Source organism: Manduca sexta, chromosome 18, assembly GCF_014839805.1.
Source record: "Manduca sexta isolate Smith_Timp_Sample1 chromosome 18, JHU_Msex_v1.0, whole genome shotgun sequence".
Taxonomy (NCBI): Eukaryota; Metazoa; Arthropoda; class Insecta; order Lepidoptera; family Sphingidae; genus Manduca; species Manduca sexta.
Genome location: NC_051132.1, coordinates 14351381 through 14372372, shown reverse-complemented (window position 1 = coordinate 14372372; position 20992 = coordinate 14351381). Strand labels below are relative to the sequence as shown.

General features: G+C 34.1%; 3 protein-coding genes and 1 non-coding gene across 8 annotated transcripts in view; 2 read left to right on the top strand and 2 right to left on the bottom strand.

The window, feature by feature from the left end:
* Positions 1-1442, bottom strand: part of LOC115440305 (WD repeat-containing protein 7) — a 115877-nt gene extending 114435 nt beyond the window's left edge. For 2 of the 4 annotated variants that reach the window (XM_037440034.1, XM_037440035.1), the window contains exon 1: positions 682-855. In XM_037440034.1, coding sequence (XP_037295931.1) covers positions 682-811 — 130 coding nt within the window. In that variant the 5' untranslated portion in view covers positions 812-855. Of the gene's footprint in view, positions 1-681; positions 857-1255 lie in introns of those variants that run through there. The other 2 variants (XM_037440038.1, XM_037440036.1) reach the window with 2 other exon arrangements.
* Positions 440-4541, top strand: LOC115449244 (coiled-coil domain-containing protein 13). Of its 2 annotated transcripts, none has more exons than XM_037440039.1 (4): positions 440-516; positions 2233-2859; positions 3308-3526; positions 3725-4541. In XM_037440039.1, the coding sequence occupies exons 2-4, from the start codon at positions 2236-2238 to the stop codon at positions 4508-4510; spliced, it is 1629 nt and encodes a 542-aa protein (XP_037295936.1). In that variant the 5' UTR covers positions 440-516; positions 2233-2235; the 3' UTR covers positions 4511-4541. The 2 variants fall into 2 exon arrangements, with proteins under 2 accessions (XP_037295936.1, XP_030032862.1); XM_030177002.2 differs by lacking the exon at positions 440-516 and adding an exon at positions 1726-2073.
* Positions 4542-4942: 401 nt separating this feature from the next.
* LOC115449246 (LIM and SH3 domain protein Lasp) overlaps positions 4943-20992 on the top strand; it is a 28621-nt gene continuing 12571 nt past the window's right edge. Inside the window, exon 1 of the mRNA XM_030177003.2 lies at positions 4943-5191. Within this exon, the coding sequence (XP_030032863.2) occupies positions 5123-5191 (69 nt within the window). The 5' untranslated portion in view covers positions 4943-5122. The remainder of the gene's footprint in view (positions 5192-20992) is intronic.
* Trnav-uac lies at positions 10198-10270 on the bottom strand. Its single transcript has one exon. It is a non-coding gene; the product is annotated as a tRNA-Val (tRNA).

The following is a 20992-nucleotide window of genomic DNA, read 5'->3' as shown; positions in this document are numbered from 1 at the left end:
TTTTGTATGTAAATATTTGTGTGATGTTTGGTACTATTGAGGCAACGTACATAAAATTTAAACTTTTTCATATTATAATTTTCTTCTGGCGTTTCAGACTTTGCAGCCTTCATCAAGTCATGGAACAAACTAAGGTGTAGGACATACCAAAAGTCAATGTTACAATATCTACTTACATTTTAAAATTATAAAAAAATAGTCAGGTGAAAATTATAAAATAACCATGATAAAATTTAAAAACTGTTTTTATTTTGATGTCTAACATTTATGTAAAGATAATAAATAATTCTGTCATATTTCTAGAACTATTACAATATCTCCAGAAATTATAATAATGAAAAGAGCTATTAGTACTAAGAACAATGTACTACTATTCTTATTACTTGGCAGTATATGTATGTTACATATTATATACATAGAGCAGTGTTTATACTCTTATCAGAGACAAGACAATGAGATACTTGTGATTGATTATGTGGAGCGTGTTCAGTAAACATTAGGTTTTAAATGTAAAAGGTAATATATAAATAGTTATTTTTTTCTTTTTAAATTAATTATTAGATAATATTCAACTGCTAAAAGAGATAAGTAATATTATTCTACATATATATTAAAAAAATAAAAAACAAAATGAAACTGTAAAGGCAGATTTATTGTTTGTATATTTATAAATAAATTTACCAGATATTTTGCAATTTTCGTAGAACATTAACACTTGCTTTGACACTTTATGCTTACTATTCCTTTCGTCCCGACCTAAATTTGTCTTAAAATCTACACAAAACCCATTTAATTCAAATAATTCACACATTGGCTTATTTACACTGAATGCACGCGCTATTGCACAAGATAACTATTGCGATAAGCGCAATTGTTATTATGTTTATGTCAGATCACATGTAGATAATTCCAATATAATATTTTCTATGTGAACTTGTTACATTACAGTAATTATAAAAAAAGACTTAAGGCGAAATTATTAGCCCATTACAAATAAAATCGTCGTAATAATTCCAATAATATGATCACACGTAGATTTAAAAAAAACTGAATATGGAATGTCTGTTTTCAGCAATGGTGTTTTTAAAATAAACTTCAGACGGAGGAAACATATTCAGCCGGCTAAAACATTGTATAATCTTTTTAAATTAACCACAAATCAGCCGTGAAAATGTTTTGTTTGTATAATAAAACGATAAAACCCCTTTTTCAATACGTAATGGGAAGTGCAAGGACGTATTAATTTAACACTAACCTGATGATAGGAGATGTAAGGAACAACTTGTAACCCGTAGGAGCACTCTTATGCACCCATAAAGGTGCTATATCACTATCGAAACTTGATCTAGTTTTTTATAATTTATTAAAAATGTTCACAGAAAAATCAATGTTTTATCAGCAATGACAGCTGATAGTTGACACAATATTGGCAGTGACATTACAATGACATTGGTCACCCATTCTTTTCATTCGGTCACTAGCAAAGAGAATTATAATATATATGGTCACTAGAGTACGGCTAACGGCATAGTTTTGGCATTTTAAATCCGGTAGTTATTGAAAAATATTTTACGGCCAAACAAAATAAAATGGATTGGATTGGAAAAAATATTTTACAATACAATAAGAGATGTACAATATGACTTCAACCATCAATGAAAATTACCTATTTTCGCTTTTTTCGGGTGAGCTTAATTCCTATCGAAAATTCATCGCTGATAATAAATATAGTCTTGGTTATAGTAACTCTTTTATAAAAGCAATTATGTGCCAATTTCAAATACAGAATGACGCTAACGCTTATTATTTATGATATAAACATAGACCTTCCATTGAATTGTTATTATTTTTACAAAGTATATTACAATGGAGAAACAAAAAACTTCTTCATCGAAAATGCGAAGCTCTAAACAAGTGACGAACTTGAAAGAAGAAAAAATAGGTGATTTGGCTGCTAAAATAGAAGAGACCGATGAAATGAAGTTGAAAATGTTAGCAGCATTAGAACAACCCGATTCTGATGATATATTATATCCCCCAGAATTAAATGCACATTTAATAGAACAATTAAAGGTAAAAGTTAATTAAAATAAGTTTCTGATTCCTATGTCTGTAATATCTTTTAACCAAAACTACTAAGATAGTTTAGAAAATATGATATTCCCATAAAATCCAACATGAATGTTTATAGCTTAGTTGGTATATACTTAATCATTTGTTTTTATTTTGAAGGTGATGACATGTGAAAACAATGAGCTGCGCAAATGCGTGTTTACGAAAGATCAAGAGATCAAAGAATTAAACAAAACCATCAGCGACTTAAACCAAAGGATTCGCGATATCATTTCGGGCACAGGACCTGCGATATCATCTAAATCTGCTGGAATAATCAGTGCAAAAATAACAGAACTTTGTAAGCAAAATCGACACTTGGTCGCAGAAGTTGAGGGCTATAAAACTAAAAATTCTGCGTTGGAAAGAAAGGTTATGCAACTAGATATAATAAATAAAGAAAATGAGAAGTTAGACGCGTGTTTATGTAAGGACGATCCAACTGAAGCAAGTCCTGATGAACTTAAAGAACTTAACAATAAACTGGCAGCTATAAACAAAAAACTTTACGAAAGTAAAAATAGGAACTTGGAGTTAAAAAATGATATACTGATAGCAACAAAGATACTCCAACAAGAACTCGGGGATAAGTTCACGAGTATCAAAGAGTTGCAAAATGATCTTGCTGGGTGGAAAGGGAGGGCTCAGCAAATTCTCTTATTACAAGCACGAGTCAGCGAGTTAGAAGATAAACTAAACGGAAAGCACAAAGATCTTATTGAGGCGAAGCGAAAGGATCAGAGTCAGGTGATATTGAATAGATGCTATTATTAAGTAGAAGTATCGTTTTGTCGTAAAAATCAAATAGCTTTCGATCTTATTGATGACATGGTCTATTTAAATTATGTTATTAGAACTATGTTGATTATATTATGTTTGTTTGATAAGATACTTATCCTTGTTGACTTGCAATATTGTGTTCATACTTTACATCTAGTGATTCAGTTTAATGTAAAAATAACATTATTACTAAAGCATTTATTGCGGAGGTATTACGCTCTCATGTTTTTTTTATTAGGCAATAGGTATTTTAGCGATGTATCTAATTGGTTTTTGATACATTTAAAATGAGTGGCTAGACCAGCACCTTTTCCTTCCTTCCTATTTTATCATGATACCACTTACCATTATTGTTATATAACTCTTTTTTAAATATATCGAAAACTTTGACTTTACGAATCACATTATACTGTAGATAATAAGAGAAATTGAAATGAAAAGAAAGAAAGAAGCCGACCAAGCAATAAAAGAACTTGAGTCATTGCGAGCTGAAAACCAGGAGTTGAAGAAAAAACTGGACGGCGCGAAGTGCAGGATCAAGAATTTGGAATGCGACGCCACGCTTATCAGGCAGAAGATGCAGACATTCCTAGAGAAGAGCAACCATGATGACATGCTGATCAATGAACAAAGAGTTAGTATTACGATTTATATTCTACTACAGAAGATACGTGCTGTATTTTTTTTATTATGGATTAATTAGTTTTATATAATTTGCATAGAAAAAAAGTTATATAGTCATAATTGTACGTGCCATACCACACGGAAATTTCAGCGTTAAGTAGACACATTTTCCCTATCCTGTCATAACCTATTTTTTGTTTTATTATAGAATCAAATAAAGAGCTCTGAACTATACTATCAAGAGATTTTGAAAGAGAACACTACGAAGATGAACAAGATGAATAGTGAAATGGGCGAATATCAAAAACTTATCAAAAATACCGATGCAAAAATCGACGCGCTAAGGAAACAGGCTAACGAAAAGTCTGCGAAAATTGAAGAACTCAGAGCGCAGCTGCTTCGATATGAAGAATGCTCATTGCAAAGCGTATTCTTTACTCCAATGAAAACTGCTACTGATAATGAAATAAAACAACTTTCTGAACTCGTCGTAACTCTAAATGATAGATTAGATTCCGAGAGACACAAATGGGACGAACTAGAGGTATCTCACAGGAAGATTAAAGAAAAAAAGCGGAGGCTGGAAAGGAAGGTGCTTAACCTCGAAGACGAATTAAAATTATTTAAGGAGTCGAAACGTGGATCGAGGGTTTCCAAAACTTCTGTCCAAAAAGACACGGTGATTGATATGTTTGGGACCACATCTGTAACAAAGAAACAATCGTCTATCACCGCTGTAGTGGAAAAACCAAGCGAAAGTTCTTCATCAGAATCTCAGCCTGTAGAAGGATATGAAAACTTGGATAAAGACGATTTGAAATTTAAATTGGAATTAGCGGATGAAAAGTTAAAAATCATGGAGGATAAATTAAAAATGATAGAAGAGGAAAAGCAAGATGATTATAAACATCTCACCGACATGATTCAGACTTCAAAGCAACTATTCAATGAGGCACTGGCGGTGTTGCAAAGAGAAAAGTGTCTGTGCTCGTAGTTTATTTTTCGAATAAAATTTATTTAGATTACGTTGGTATTCTTTATTTTTCTGCATTTTATAAATAGCATTATAGTTCTCAATGTTGGCAATATTCATTGACATGTATTCATATTATTATTCGAAACATTTAGATAATAATATCTCTTTCGAGTATGTGGATATATTATTGCCACCAGCCTAAATTCACAAAAGTGGCCGTGGATTGGTGGTATTAGTTGTTTTATAGATTAAGTATTGCTAGAATTATTGTCATTTGTTTTAATTGAGTAACTTGAGGAACTATATGAGTAAAAAAATATATCACATTGAATAGGTACCATAAATTGCAAAAATAAATGTGTGTGTTTGAAAATATTATTTTTAAATAGTAGAAATTGTTATTTCAATGCATGGTAAGCTTTTGCCTTTTTGGAAGGGCAACCCTAACGGCCGCCATTTGTCATTTTTTTGGCATGCGCGTTCGGTGAAGCTACGAAAATTGTGCTCCTGAGTGTTTTCCTGTAAAAGTGAATTCAAAACTTTGTTTGTGAATCGTGAAAACTTGTGTTGCTCTGTGAAATAAAAGTGGTGTTATTTTAATAGAGTGCTGTTGTGTTAAAGACATTCAACATGAATAAAACTTGCGCGAGGTGCGAGAAAACAGTTTATCCGACCGAGGAATTGAAATGTTTGGACAAGGTAATTTTCTCTTGCATTCCTACACACAACACGACCTATCCTAACTTATGTTTGGAATACATTTGATGATATTATTTTTCCTACTGCCCCAATACTTTTTGAATGCATTGAACTGTTCGAAATTTAAACTTTTCGTTGGCACAGTACGGCCGGTTCGTTGCACGGTCCAGCCGGACGCGTGAGTCATTAAATTATATAAATTGATGCTGATATCATTGTGTGGTCGACAATAATACTATATCTGTACTTGCATCGACCTTTTACCTAATTAGAGTCGTCTTAGGCATCGTTCGACCTTGTTGCCAATCGATTGTATGTTAATCTTTTACTCTCCCAAATCCTTGGGTGAACGCCGGCGGTACCTTTGCTTGATCATAAAAAATAGCAACAAAAATTCACGACATTATTTTTGCAATCTCGAGACAAGTTTGCTGTGTTATTAATTTTATCACCTGGCTACTGATAAGACGTGTATACATAATCAACTCGCTGATAACAGGCAAATTACGTAGTCGTTTAAAAAGTTAATACAGACTGCCAAGATAATGTATTTGTGCTTTGGCCATGATTTTTTTTGTATTTATGAGCAAAATAATGTCTTGTCTATGGAAAGTGATGGAATAAGGTTTATTATGTCATTGCCACAACATGTTATAAGCTGTACAAATATTAATGGAAAAATACATTTATTTTAATGATATTTGTACTTGCAATTTATTACAAGTTGTATTTATAGGTCAAATCCATTAATTGGCAAATTATGAATTCTGAATAATATGTCATACTACTTGAGGGGATAAATTGAAAAAATAACATCCAAGTTCTATTTCAATTTCATTTAAAATAAAATTAGGAAACATAGAATATAATATATCATCCATATTGTAACATAGACCATTAATATTATAGTTATATATAAATCAACTACATCCTTAAATATTTATTATGAATAAATTAGGAAGAAATAAAGTTTAATATAGAATAATATATAGAGTAGGTAATAGTCACAAATCAAAAATAACAAAATCACTAGATAGTAGTAATTTAGACAGGCATGTAATAAATAAGTTAGATAAAAAACCTTTAAGGAAAAACTGGTTCATATATAAAATACTAGCTTTTGCCCGCGGCTCCGCCTGCGTTATAAAGTATTTCGGGCTAAAGGTTTTCCGTTATAAAAATTACGCTATATATTTTCCCTGAAGCCTATGTTCTTCCCAGGGTCTCAAGCTGTCTCCATACCAAATTTCATCTTAATACGTTGGGTAGTTTTTGAGTTTAACACGTTCAGGCAGACAGATGCAGCAGGGGACTTTCTTTTATAATATATTTTTTAGAACTTTTTAAGAGGAACAATCCCGTCATACATCATTGTTGCATAACTTTAACCGTTTACGCAGCGCACGCAACGGACGCTCTGAAAACTAATAAATTGTCCCCGTTTTTGCAACATGTTTCATTACTGCTCCGCTCCTATTGGTCATAGCGTGATGATATATAACTTAGAGCACTCCACAAACAAAGGGCTATTCAACACAAAAATATTTTTTCAATTCGAATCGGTAGTTCCTGAGATTAGCCATTACTGCTCCGCTCCTATTGGGTATAGCGTGATGATATATAGCCTATAGCACTCCACGAATAAAGGGCTATCTAACGCAAAAAGAATTTTTCAATTTGGACCGGTAGTTCCTGAGATTAGCCATTACTGCTCCGCTCCTATTCGGTATAGCGTGATGATATATAACTTATAGCACTTCACGAATAAAGGGCTATCTAACGCAAAAAGAATTTTTCAGTTTGGACCGGTAGTTCCTGAGATTAGCCATTACTGCTCCGCTCCTATTCGGTATAGCGTGATGATATATAGCCTATAGCACTCCACGAATAAAGGGCTATCTAACGCAAAAATAATTTTTCAGTTTGGACCGGTAGTTCCTGAGATTAGCCATTACTGCTCCGCTCCTATTCGGTATAGCGTGATGATATATAGCCTATAGCACTCCACGAATAAAGGGCTATCCAACGCAAAAAGAATTTTTCAGTTTGGATCGGTAGTTCCTGAGATTGGCCATTACTGCTCCGCTCGTATTGGGTATAGCGTGATGATATATAGCCTATAGCACTCCACGAACAAAGGGCTATCTAACGCAAAAGGAATTTTTCAGTTTGGACCGGTAGTTCCTGAGATTAGCGCGTTCAAACAAACAAACAAACTCTTCAGCTTTATATAATAGTATAGAAGTATAGATATCTAATCATTAGCATAACACCTATGTTAATTGAAATATTATAATTTTACCTTGTAGGTTGTCAAAATATGTTACTTTAATATCATGGAGATATTATTTAACATCCCACTTAGATCACAATATTATAATGCTAAAGTTTGTGGAAATGTTTTGATATTTATTTGAACTTCATTCTTCACTTACAACTTTTCTATGTCATCATCAGACGATAACTTTAACATATTATACTGCATTCATACAGAACTTGAATTATAAAATTCTGTATGTCACTACATTTGTCACATTATTCATCATCATCAACCGCAGGATGTCTATTGCTGAACATGGGCCTCCCCCAAAGATTACCATATCAACCTATTGGAAGAGGCCTGCATTCAGCCACCTTCTCCAACATTTATAAGGTATACACCTAGTGGGTGGATGTCTCGTCACATTAGTAACACATTTTAATATAACCTGTGAACTCTCAATAATTGTGCTTCTGCTTGGTGATCTCTCAGTACTGGTACTTATGCTGGGTCATAGAAATAGACTATGCACAACCTACTTATAATTTTCGTGTATAATATACTTCATAATGCTATGTGCTAGTACAGTCATTTGTTGAAATCCTTTGAAATATAGTGTAGTTTGTATTTTCCAATGTAATCATATTTAGCTTGTGTGGTTTACTCATGAAATAGTCCGTCACCTATGACATCATGTTGTACACTTGTATTAATTATAACAAACAATGTAAAAAGGAAAATGTTGATTAACAATTAAACTCATTGTAGTATCTTACAAACAAAGTCAAAATTATTTTAATTACCATATTTGTATTAATTGGGAAACTAAAGACAAGAGTATAAGAATAAAGTTAGGGATAACAATAGGGTGGCATGACTGGTAAAATGCCTCAGGTCAAAATTTTGAAAATTTTGCTGTATCAGGACCTAGAAAATATCTAAATAGATGCAGATTTTTATCTGTCACACACACACACATACATCAGACATTTATACCAAAAGGGGTATGCAGGTGCGCAACCAGGGCACCCACTTTTCGCCTAGTGTGTTTCGTCCCATAATGTCATAGGGATGACCCTGTCACCATATCAGGCACAGATTTCATACTCCAGTAGGATATACTCAAGGAGGTGTCCCATTTGATTAATTTTCCACAAGCCCTTGTGGTGACTACACCACAAGGGCTTGTAAACATGTTACTAGTAACTATACTAGTAACATGTTTACAGATAAAATTTTATTGACTAGGATTGTTTATTGATTTTGGCTGTTAATACTTAAATGTAAAGATTTTGGTCTCAATTCTTTTTCATATTTAATTACAGAATGGATTATATATTTTGTACCGACTAGATAGCAACTACAGTAATATATACAAACTTATGCTTGCAGTACTATCACATACAAGTATTTGAAAAGCAAAAGAAGAATTAGCATGCACATAGGGTCACTGTTAATTGTTTTTCTTGGTCTTTTCATTGCAGAATTGGTCTTTTTCCCAATTAATTTAGCACTATCAAGTGATTAATTTGATTCTATAAAGTGTACTCATACAGTTTATTAAAAGTTCCCAGTAAATATAGACATTCTTACTGACTAATAATGAAATTTAGAACTATTTTACTATTTATGGGAATTAAAAAAAAATACAATGTAATATGATCAAGTACAAAATAAAAATCTATACTCATAATTTACTTATATGAAATTAAACCATCACGCTAGTCACAGGAAAACATTACCACATATTAAAATTATTATAGGGAATAAAATGATAATAATTGAATTTATAACTATTAATAAACCATTTAGGGAAAAAACATCTATTATTTAAAGTATTGCATTGATAAATCTGGTATTCCATTATGTTACATATATTTAATTCGCAAAGGGGTATACAGAAATGCAAAAATTGTTTGTTGAATTTATTTCATATGATGAGCCTATCTCTGTATTGACACAAGAAACCTGAGAAACTCAAGGGTTTTTCAAATAAAAAATACCCATGAAATTTGGTTAACCTATGTGGTTATCAATTCTTATATGTTGTAGGCTTTTTAGCATAAATACACAATTAATAAATCAATGAGTATTACGAATTTCGCAGCATATTTTAATATTTACATAACTTTTTTTAGTTTTTTAACATTAAATGACGAGACGAACTTGCCGTTCGCAAGCAACGGTAGAAAGTCCATCCAACACTTTGAAGTACAAAGTATTATTTGGTATTCCACTGTGTTCCCCATCCTGAGACATGATATGTTAAGTCTCATTATGTCCAGTAGTTACACTGGCTACAATGTCCTTCAAACCGGAACACAACTACACACTGCTGCACGCCGGCAGAAATTATCATTGCGGTGGTACCTGCCCAGGCGGACTCATATATTTAGTATTTGTTTTACAGAATAGTGTAATAACAGATTCCATGAATTTCCTAATACAACTCATTTAACTAATATTAGTGTTTCATTCGGTGAATATTAATTCACTATATCAGATCATGTTACCTAATTTTAAACGTCATTTAGTACAAGCTTTTGCCAGCAGATCTGCCTTTGTGAATCCCTAGGATATAAATAAAAATATTTAGGAATTGTTGCTTTAATAAATTTTTGCGAATAATTAGACAACAATTTTACGTACTACGCGTTATTTATAACAATAAAATTTTAATATTCTTGATACGAACCTGTTAATGACTAGTTAATTTTATAACAAAAAAATGTAAAAAGCAAAAGTGTGATTCCGGCCAGGATCGAACTGGCGGCCTTCTGCGTGTAAAGCAGATGTGATAACCACTACACCACGGAACCGTTGAAGTACATACCGAAAATAAGTATCTGATAAATGAATTAATACTCATTAATAAATTACTTTAGATTTTCCGAACGCTCGCAATTATAACCTGACCATCTTTTTATATTGAATAACACACGCAACAACCAGAATTAAAAAAGTTTTATGTTCTAATTATTCAATTGTAATGTATCATATTATTATTAAATCACAAATACTTCAATATGGCCTGAAAAAAATAAAATACATGGAACTATGATTATCTTACGATACGACATTTATCAATAGATATAATTTGTAAAGTTCCTTTCTAATCTCCGTTGATTCTTGATATTTAAATACTAAACGTGTTCAATTAATCAGCCAATTACGAGTTTCGGGTGTGCTATTGTTTTTACCAAAAGTAAAACCAAGCAGTCAATCAAAATCCCTATTAACATACTTAACGTATCGTGCATAGTAATTTACGTACATTATTTAACTTATTTTAGTCACGTTTTTGTGTGAGAATTTACGCGTAAATGCTTCAGTGAAATACCAACCTTAATGAGTTTAAATAGGCCGCTATAATACGTCACTCGTCGTTGCTTGTGGTTTATTACTGAATTTAGTTTTTGAGCTGAAAGCAGGGAAACATGACAGAATGCTGATATTATCGCTCTTAAGTATATAATGCCGTGTGCGCAACACTTTAAGCCCGTTCGAAACGATTTGCAGCAGTTTTCAATACACGATCCCAATCTCAATCTTCAATGTGATTCCGAGTTGAACCAATCAAAATAACTCATTTGTAAGCATGTCAAAAACACTTTGCTCTGATTGGCTCATTTTTGAGATCGAAAAAAGCGATTGGGATCGTTTATTGAAAATTGCCGTTAGTCAAAGACATTAAACTATACAAACTATGGACCAGATATTAGGTAAATTTTAGTATGACAATCTTCCCAGTGTTCGCTCTATATAATCTTAGAATTCTTTGCCGTTAGTTCAAATTTTCCAATCGGCCGGTTGCCTAAAAAGTCGTGTAAGTAAAATTAAAGCACTGTTTCACACCATCAAACCCAATACCGAACAGCTCATACACTGCCACTAACTGAGGGGAGAAATCATCATTATTCAAGAATATAAAAATATTTCTATATGCTAACATTACGTGACTTACCCGTGGATTTACTCACGCACACATAAACAAGACCCTTACTAAACATTATAATCAATGATTAACTCAGTGTTTTGTTAATGTGACTTCCAATTACTTAAGCTAAGAAAATAATCACGTAGTTATTAGTTGCATGGTTTTAGCTCGCGACTCCGGTCGTATTAATGCATATTCCCAGGATAAAAATAACTTATAGCACTAAGAATAACGTAGCTTCCTAGTAGCGGAAGAATTCCTAAAATAGTTTTGGCAGTTTTGAATTTTATACATCACAAACATTATATAAAAATTCAAATATTTTCTCATTCTGATATAAGTTTAAAAATCTACCAAAATAGAGTATTACTTATGTTAGATCATAGATTAGTAGAATTATATGTAATGAAACTATTATAAAAAATAAATGTACTGACACTCTGGTCTGATATGTCTTGTATTGACAAGACGTATTTTATTTCGCATTACCTATATAAATTTCTGATTTCATCTATTTAAAGTAATATTTAAATAAACTTAGACATAAAGACTGACTCAGAAAAATAACGACTCGATGGAAAGAGACAATGCGATTTTGCGGTCAATACCCATCTCTTCTCTGTAAGGTCACTCTCTGCTTATATAACGGTACATAAATTAAAACTGAAAATAAAAATCAAACAGTTTTTCCTATAACTTTTAAGCATCAGCCTTTTAGCTTTTTTGGCTCAACTCCACCGAATCATACTTCAAGCGAAAGTAATGTGTCAAGAAGATTTGATTTTGGTAGCATAGCTAGTTGATTTAAGGCTGACATCACATGTAACGAATAAAAACTAGCCTCCAATCAAACGCGAAGACCTAATACCACAATAAGACGCATTTATGGACGTGTAAGGTGTAAAGGGCTATGTTACAACTTTGTGTGGGGTTTTCCCCGACAAAGTTGACGTCACAAGCAGTCTATTGTAGAAACTCTGCCAAATAATTTCTTGTATCGTCCTTGAAAGTATTCGAAATAATATCCAAGCGGTAGGAAGTACAAGCCTTTCTCGTAGTCGTAGCTCTTGAATCAAAAACTAATATGTGTATTAAGCGGTACGAATTACAAGCCTTTCTAGTAACTCTCAGATTAAGAACGAATATTTAGATTACAAAAACATTTATCATACAGATATTTTCAATAACCGATTCCAATCGCTTTTTTCGATTTAACGCAAAAATAGACCAATCAAAGCGAATTATTTTTTATATTACAGTATTTAAGACTGTCCGGGAATCGAACCCGTGGTTTTTATATTATAGACATCGCCCGTACGATTTTCTAAAGTTCATTAGGTCTAGTATTTAGTCAGTTATGTAACTTCCTCACGCAAACTATTATCACTTAACAACCACATAGCGGCAAATATTACATCATTTTAATTGTTATTATGCCTACAAATTGTTATCACCTGCTATTTATGGGAGAGAATGATACGACACTCCCATATTTAAAAACTTTCTTGTGCACCATAAATAGATTAGGAAACATTATGGCCGTGCAAATGAAGTCGCGGAAAGTGCCTAGTGAATATAAACATGACAAGACAGAATTATTAATTTCCTACCTCCAAGCTTGACAGAAACTGACTAGTGTTTACGCAAGAAATATCGAGTGATCTTTGCTCAGATTTTGCTTCCAAAAATGATAAGTTTGGCCGCCTTTACTTTGTTCCAATTTTGGCTATAGGATGCTATTATAGATCGCAAATAAGCTACGTGAAAGCAGAGAAATACACTCCCATTCTTTAAGAATAAGCGTGAGGATAAGTATAACATTCAATAAAATATATTACAGTAGCACAAAGCCAATAAGACTAATATTATTTACGAGGTTAATACATTCCCATTGCATACATTTCAGTGGCAACTGTTATCATAAAAACAACGCTTTTGTCACGACGCAGGCAACCTTGAATGGCTAGGAATCTAATGCACCGTAATGACAGACGCGACCTACGACACACTTCTACCCACCTTGTACCTTGTTACATATAAACGCGGCTACCCATAGAGTCGTATTAATATACCGACTTTACTGGTGATAGGTCTCTCATATGTGAGAGTCCATCGGGATAGGAAAACCAACGCAATGTCTATTTCTGCAGCCAAGCAACGGTGTGTAGTTACTGTGGTTTGAAGTACATTGTAGCCAGTGTAACTACTAATAAGACTTAACATCTCATGTCTCAGGATAACGAGCGCAGTGGAATACCAAACAATATTTTGTAATATAAGGTATTGGATGGTGTTTCTACTGTTTATGTGCGGTCGTATCGCTTACCATCAAGGGAACGGCAAGCTCGTTTCAAAGCAATATCGACAACATCTCATATGATATCTTAAATCACTGTATATGATTTTGACAGCTGAGTTTTATTTGTTCAACAATGCCATCTCAGCTGAGAGCCAGCTCTCAACTGACAACTTAATCATTGTTTATAAAATAGTTTAATACATCAAATACCGACTTGAGTTCATTCTCAATGATTAGATTGACATATTAATACGTTCCGAAGTGAGAGATAAGATGATTCTAAAGGAGCGATTTCTCATAGAATAAAGTTAATTAATTCTAATATTTGTCTACGTTTGAAATAGTAATGCCAAAGAAAATCATAATTAGTAATGCAAAGATCTGGTTTCAGTATAGTATATGGAAAAACTTGACGCAAACAGCCGCGAAATACTATCGACTTTTCATTAATTTATTTAAAAAAAAATAAAACTACGATGTTACACTATTAGTAACCCACTGATATCTCTGTAACTGTTTCTAAATAGTCCCATTCATTTTAATTACAAGCCTATTATCGACTTTGAGAGCGAGTCATATTTTTGATAATTTTGCTATCGCATCTCACAAGTGTATTCAAAATAACGAAGTGAATGACAAAGTAATGTCTCTTATTGCTCAGCGGATGTTCATCTTCTTTTAGTTGGGCCTCCTTTGAGATTACCACCGCCCATGAGTACACGCATTAGAACAGTTATTGAGATTATGTTGCCAATCTAAAAAATAATTGAAATTTTGATCTGTTTTTTTTTCGTTCAATCGCCACGCTTGACCAGGCGAGTAAATAGTCTCTGTTAGTCCATCATCATTCTTTCGAAGTATACATTTACCTATTAATCAAGTACGACGATTTTACAATTTAAAAAATAATTTCGATATCGCAGCGGTATCGGCTATCGAGCAATATCCTATTGCTAAAATGGCATATCGGCCGCGGTAGTTGTGAAACTAATAATCTTCCATTTCATAATACGTTACAAAAACTATACACTTTACAACGGCTAGATTTTTTAAGCCAGGACGTGAGTTCGATTTCAGGCCGAGGTTAATTGTGAGGTAAAAAGGTTATACTGGTTATCCTCGTAGAGAATATGATCTCGAGTGAAAGGTTTGCCTTCGTCTTCAATATTTTACGTCATTATTCTTCCTACGATAAAATTCGTCCTTTCAACCATCATAATAGCAGCTTTTAATAAAACGATAAAAAACAATGGCACTAAATTAAAATGCTCATTAAATGTTAACGGGCTAACAGATATGCGCGAAATAACCTAATACATAAATATAATAAACAAGGAAAAGAGTCCATTTCCTACTGATATCTGGGTCGCGTTATGAAAACTATCAGTTTCAGAAACAAACGGTTATGCAACGATATTTAAAGTTAAAAATAGCGCCTATTAGCTTTATTGTATTCTGCACTTTCACGCGCCATTCGTGACGTGTGTTGTGCAACAACGAATTGTTGGAGATAACTGACGAACGTTAGTGTTTCGGTATTTAGCTGTCATATTCGTGGTCTTTGAAGAATGTAGTTTTGTAGAGGACTGGCTTTTGCTCGCGGCTTCGTCTGCGTGAAAAAGATTTTCCGGTGTACATTTTAAGATGAAAGCACGAGTAATGTAGCTTGCTATTAGTAAAGAAACAATCAAAATCTGTTTAGTAGTTCTTGAGATTTGTGGGTTCAAATAAACAGCGTTCAACTATACATTAGTATAGATAATATGGCATTTTCATTACCATGGATAGTCATCAGTGATAGCAAATAAGAAAGCTCATCACTAAAGTATCTCAATAGGAGTGCGTGTTATATTTCTATCAAAATAGAAATTGTCGTCAAATTTGTTGTGGGATTTATAAAGGTTTAAGGTATATAGGATTTATAATCTTTAACCAAATACTGACTCCAGGCTAAGGAGCCTGGAGTCAGTATTTGGTTAAAGATTACGTGTTGGCAATTTGTGTTACCCTTCAAACAATTTATTTATGAAATTTAATAAGAACACAGTTAAATTGGAAAGTTAACATGTTGTTAAATTGCATTTGCTGTAGTGGGTGGTGTCGCGTGATAGCCCCGATGATGTTAATGATCGTTTGATCTCGTCTAATGACGCGCGTCATTTGCATCCTGACCTCTATTCTAGCAATGCGTTTATCTTAATGAGCTTTTCATTAAATAAACATCTAATACAATCATATGCCGATATTGAAGATAGAGAATGAACTGTCTTCCGTAGTATAATCAGGAGAAAGCATATACGTATTGAAACACATTATTTTGTATTACTCGTCCTAGGTATTTAGTTAAGGGCCTCACTGGCTTTATTGTGTGGGAGTAGTCACTTGAGTGATACGTGAAAGAATTTTGGTCACACACAAATATGTATTCCTGTCTGAAATATGACGAAACCATAGGAAAGTCTCTAAATAATATAGAACGTTGCATATTGCACAAACTTTGGCCCGTTGTCAAAATTGAACCGGAGACAATTTTGTCTCAAGCGGATACTTTCTCAACCCGGAAGCCATCAACAAACTTGTCGTATTCGTTTCACTCCGGTACACAAATATCCCAAACACTCCTGACATACTAAGATAGGAGTGGTGTCGTGCGCCCGAACTACGTGGAACTTTCGAGCTTACACCACCGAAGCAAATATTTAAAATTTACACAAATGTTTTATCTCTACACGAGAATCGAAACTGCGACCTTGTGTCACTGTATCACCCAGCCATAAATGCGATTCATCACTCTAATCTGTATTATTGCCAAATATCTGCCCCACGATCACAAAAGTACAAAGGCAGCTGACAGCTGCATTCTCACCCCCCCGTTACTCTGTCACCCGTCTTGCCACATCGTCACCTCACACCATTACGGACACAATTGCAATTATGCAATTGCAATTAATTTTCACGGACGCGCCATTGTTACCGACTGTTCAACGTAACTCGAACAATTAACGTGTTCCAATTAGTATCATAAATAGCAATGAGCGAGCGTGCTATGAAATAATTGGGGAAGGCTTAAATCGTTTTTTGAGGACTGTTGTTACTATATTGCATCTGTTGGTAAATAGTAGAAATATGTTGACTAATGAGTCATTATGTACTTCGAAAGGCGGTAGTCAAATAGTATCTGGGTTAAATTGGACAATGATGAATTAATGATTCAAAAGCTTAAGTCTGGATTTGAAATTTGGCCGAGGATTTTTCCACTTCGTATTTACTAAAAATAATAGTTGAGTTTACGTACTAGTATCATTTTGGAGTAACATGAGAACTAAAAAAAAACTGGTCAGGACATTGTTTGTCGGATCGCACAGGAAGACAACACAGGAAAAGTCGTTCACGGACAGCGAATCTTTATTTAGGTCGTCAATTGTGTCTAGCCCTAGACGTCCTATTGTTCGTCTATTGTACGGTCTCGCGGACCCGTATGAAAACAACTTAATTGCCACCTAATTACCCACGAATGCTGGTAGCGCTGTCTCTCTCGCACCTGAGGTGATAGCGTTGTATAAAACTAAAGAACTTAAAGTACATTTGCATTTTAAACCTTGGGTAATAATTCTGTTTAATAAATGCATGGATTCTCTGGGAAATAAAGAATGGCGAAGTGGCAAGATTGGAATCTCGGACCCTCTAACATTAAACCCAAGAAAAGATTATTTCTTCTTTAATGGCCAGCAGCATTTATTTCTTTGATGTGGGTGTCAGTGGGCGGCAGTGATAACTTCCATCAGGTGATCCATTTATGCGTTTGGTACGTTTCTTAAAAAAACAGTTTAGGTAAATGTTGAATTCCGGGAAGCTGTGCTTATATCAATCTAGACAATATACCATTCCAGGATCTTCATGAATTTTCTATTCGTATCACGCCATCTAGCGTCCAATTTCCGAAACTCCCAGCTATCCCGAGATTTCGCTATTACAACAAAAGGTCCCCCAGAGCATGAGATGTCAACATAACAAGCCAAAAGCCAGCGTGTGCGTTGAGCCGTCAAGAGTCATTGTGCCGGCGGAACGTGGCGTGACGGTATGTGTGGTGGCCATCTGTCGCCACCCGGCGGGACAGTCACGACTCGCTGTTTTGTGGGTGACGTGGTACCTGTACAATATGCTAATGTGTGTGGATTTGCTATGCTTGGAGTTAGGGTTGGTTTTGAATTTCTAGCATTGCTATAGTCCATTAATGGCGCAGGCCGCTTACCATCAGACAGACGGTTTGATTCCGTTCTAGCGCAATAAAAAAATTAAATCGAGATTTCCACGTATATGTAAATATGAAAAAAATATCTAAAACAGCTGGTAACCACCCCACAATTTCTTTGGCGTGCGTGTTTACGGCCGCAACTTATCACTTATTAGACGGTTATAAAAAATACTTCCTTACCATTAAGAAACCCCTCACGATTAAACAAGAAAACTGCGTAAAATATGACTTCGTAAAAATTATTGTGGTATACGTGATACTTGTAAAAAATCACTGACAGTTAAGGAAGATGAGACATAAGGAGTCATCGGTATTATGGGCACAACGGTCATTTTATATCACAAAGCACGCGAACAATGAAATGAATCACTAGTAACTCACCACTGCCTATAAACACCAGCAATTTAAAGGAATCGTGGATGTAGGCATACTTCAAGGAAAAGATAAAGATTTTTCGAATATTCGACAGACTAACCGTCTTTAATAAACGATCCCAATCTCAATCTTCAATCCGATTCCGAGAATGAGCCGATCATAACAACTCACTTGTAAGCACATCAAAAAAACTTTGTTCTGATTGGTAAATTTTTGCAATCGATCGAAAAAGCGATTGGGATCCTTTATGGAAAATGGCGCTTAGTAGAAATAATATAGTTTTTTATGACCGAACTGCTGGTTTAAATTCCTCGAAAGTTCAAGATGGTTGCTATTCTCATGTTCCATCAGGCGAGCTGTTAGCTAGCCCCAGTATGTCATAGGTAAGTAATGAAAATAACTGGCATAATAATGTTTGCGTCAACCATGATGTCTCATAGAGATGACGGTATTCGTAATGATTATATCGGAAATTCCATAATTGTTTGTTTGCGGCATATACTAGGGTTTCGTCAATACAATTGTTACGAAAACACGAGTGAAACAAAGGGAAAACAAATATTTATATTATACCATATGAACCGAAAGGTTATGGTGCAGATACAGACGGATTTGATAAGCATTTTCTATGATGTAGGAATATCATATAGTCAGTTTTAATTCTATCAACCCAAGTTTATTCAAGTTGTAACACTAGCTTCACGATTTTTTCTTAGTTTTTAGTCTATATTTCTCTCCAGATGTTTCTAAAACTTTGCAGCTTTCTTGGTCGCGGGCCAGACTGTGATAAAATACTACAAATAGTTTTATTTTAATACTAACATTCGCGTAAACATAAGAAATCATTATATATTAAAGCTCTTTAAAATTGTTCCCTAGATTGGAATTTAACTAAAGAGCCTCGATGTTTTTACACATTATTTGTAAGTTATAAGACAATCGCACACACCAACAATTAATGTTCTCTATGCATATAATCTCGCTGTTTACTAAAATATCGAATCAAGGTACTGATTGATGGTAGGTATATTGTTTTACCGAAGTCTATTGCCACCACGGCTCGTAGCCTATATTCACTTCGATAAATTCTTTCTAGAGGCAGCATATATGAAAGTTCAGAAAAATAACATACTTCCACTCAATATAATTTAATCAGAGCTGCACTTCAGAGAGTGCATTACAGTAACCACCGTGCCATAAGAATCCGTAATAAAAATTTAATCTCCGGCAATCGTAAAAAATGGTCGCCCTAAACCGCGCCGCTCCCGTTTTATTATTGATTTAATAATTCCATTTAGTACACTCAGCCGGCTCTTAACTGCGACCAATTTGGATGATCAGTCTTTACAGATTGTGTACAATACGGTTCTTTGGAAATTATATAGTGTTCCTTTATAGGTTAATTTTTCACAAATATATGTAAGATACGTAAGGCCACTCAAAATTTTTATACTAGAATATAGAAAATATCATAAAATCAACCTTAGATTGTGTGGTGTCAGTCAATACTAAGGATTTTATTGAATAAATACATATAGGTTGGGGTCGCCTAGTATAAATCTTGGACTATGTAGCCAATTTTTTGGTTCAGTAGTAATAGTTCTAGATTCGATTCGTAAGTAGGGCAATCATAAATTGTTATTTTTGCCAGACATACGATTTCTTGTTTTTTTTTTTTAATTACAAGACATTATGTATTAATTAATTAATTTCTTTGACTGAAGGTTCATTACACTTGCCAATCGTAAAGAATTGTCTGGAATCTAAAACATAAACATTTCACTGCTAGAGCCTATCAAACACAATCTCAAAATTTTGCGATATAACACTCATATAAATCAAATATCTTATCATGAACTTGAAATACTTATATCGGTTATAAATCCGATTATATACCGTTAAAACCTACGTAGACGTAGTGGCTTTGATAAATGTCTTGTATCCGGCTGGCAGAGACCGCAGGTTCGATTTCCGCACTGAGGCACTTAATGATGTTCTCTGGCTTTATAAATTGCCTTAGATTCCAATGTGCTACTTTTTTCGAAACTTCTCACAAAATTCGTTTTGTCTTTGCTTATTTATTGTACTAAATCATTTATTCTATTTTCTTTACAAAAACTAGTGACCGTACACTTTATATACTGCAGAATTGTGATCAATTGGGGGAGGGGGGGGGGTCAACTACCGATAGACAAAGTGGAGTGTTGTAATGTCTCACTGTGTATTACATAGGAAACTGTTTACGATTTTGGTGGTTACGGCTTAGGAGTCATTATTTATGGGAAGTCTGTGACAAACCCCTTCTTAAAGTTAAAAGATGGATGCCATAATGAGACGCAAAAAAGATCTGACTAGGACCAAGTTTTGGGTCATGCATGGGCCCGGTTGTAGAAGGTTGCATCGAGCACACAAAAGGCTATTTACAGCACTGAAAAAATAATATCAAATATTTCCACTTGTTTACATTGCAAACGTTATTCTACTAATGCATTTAATTTGCCTAGTACAAAAATAGTGTGAGACCGGTCCTCGCACAATGGCCGCCCAGATGGTCGAATGTTAGAAAGCAAGCGCGCAGGCTTAGCTGCAGTGACCTGGTTCCGGTCGCAGATGGCGCCGGTAAGGTCAACAGCGAGGCTGAGTTGCACCGAACAGCGAGCAGTTATGTTAACTAA

Bases quoted from the DNA above. Each gene is read 5' to 3' on its own strand.
- LOC115449244 (XM_030177002.2), top strand. From the start codon at position 1,867: ATGGAGAAACAAAAAACTTCTTCATCGAAAATGCGAAGCTCTAAACAA. The intron at 2,074-2,232 runs GTAAAAGTTAAT...TTTATTTTGAAG, and splicing joins ATTTAATAGAACAATTAAAG to GTGATGACATGTGAAAACAA. The intron at 2,860-3,307 runs GTGATATTGAAT...ATTATACTGTAG, and splicing joins AGCGAAAGGATCAGAGTCAG to ATAATAAGAGAAATTGAAAT.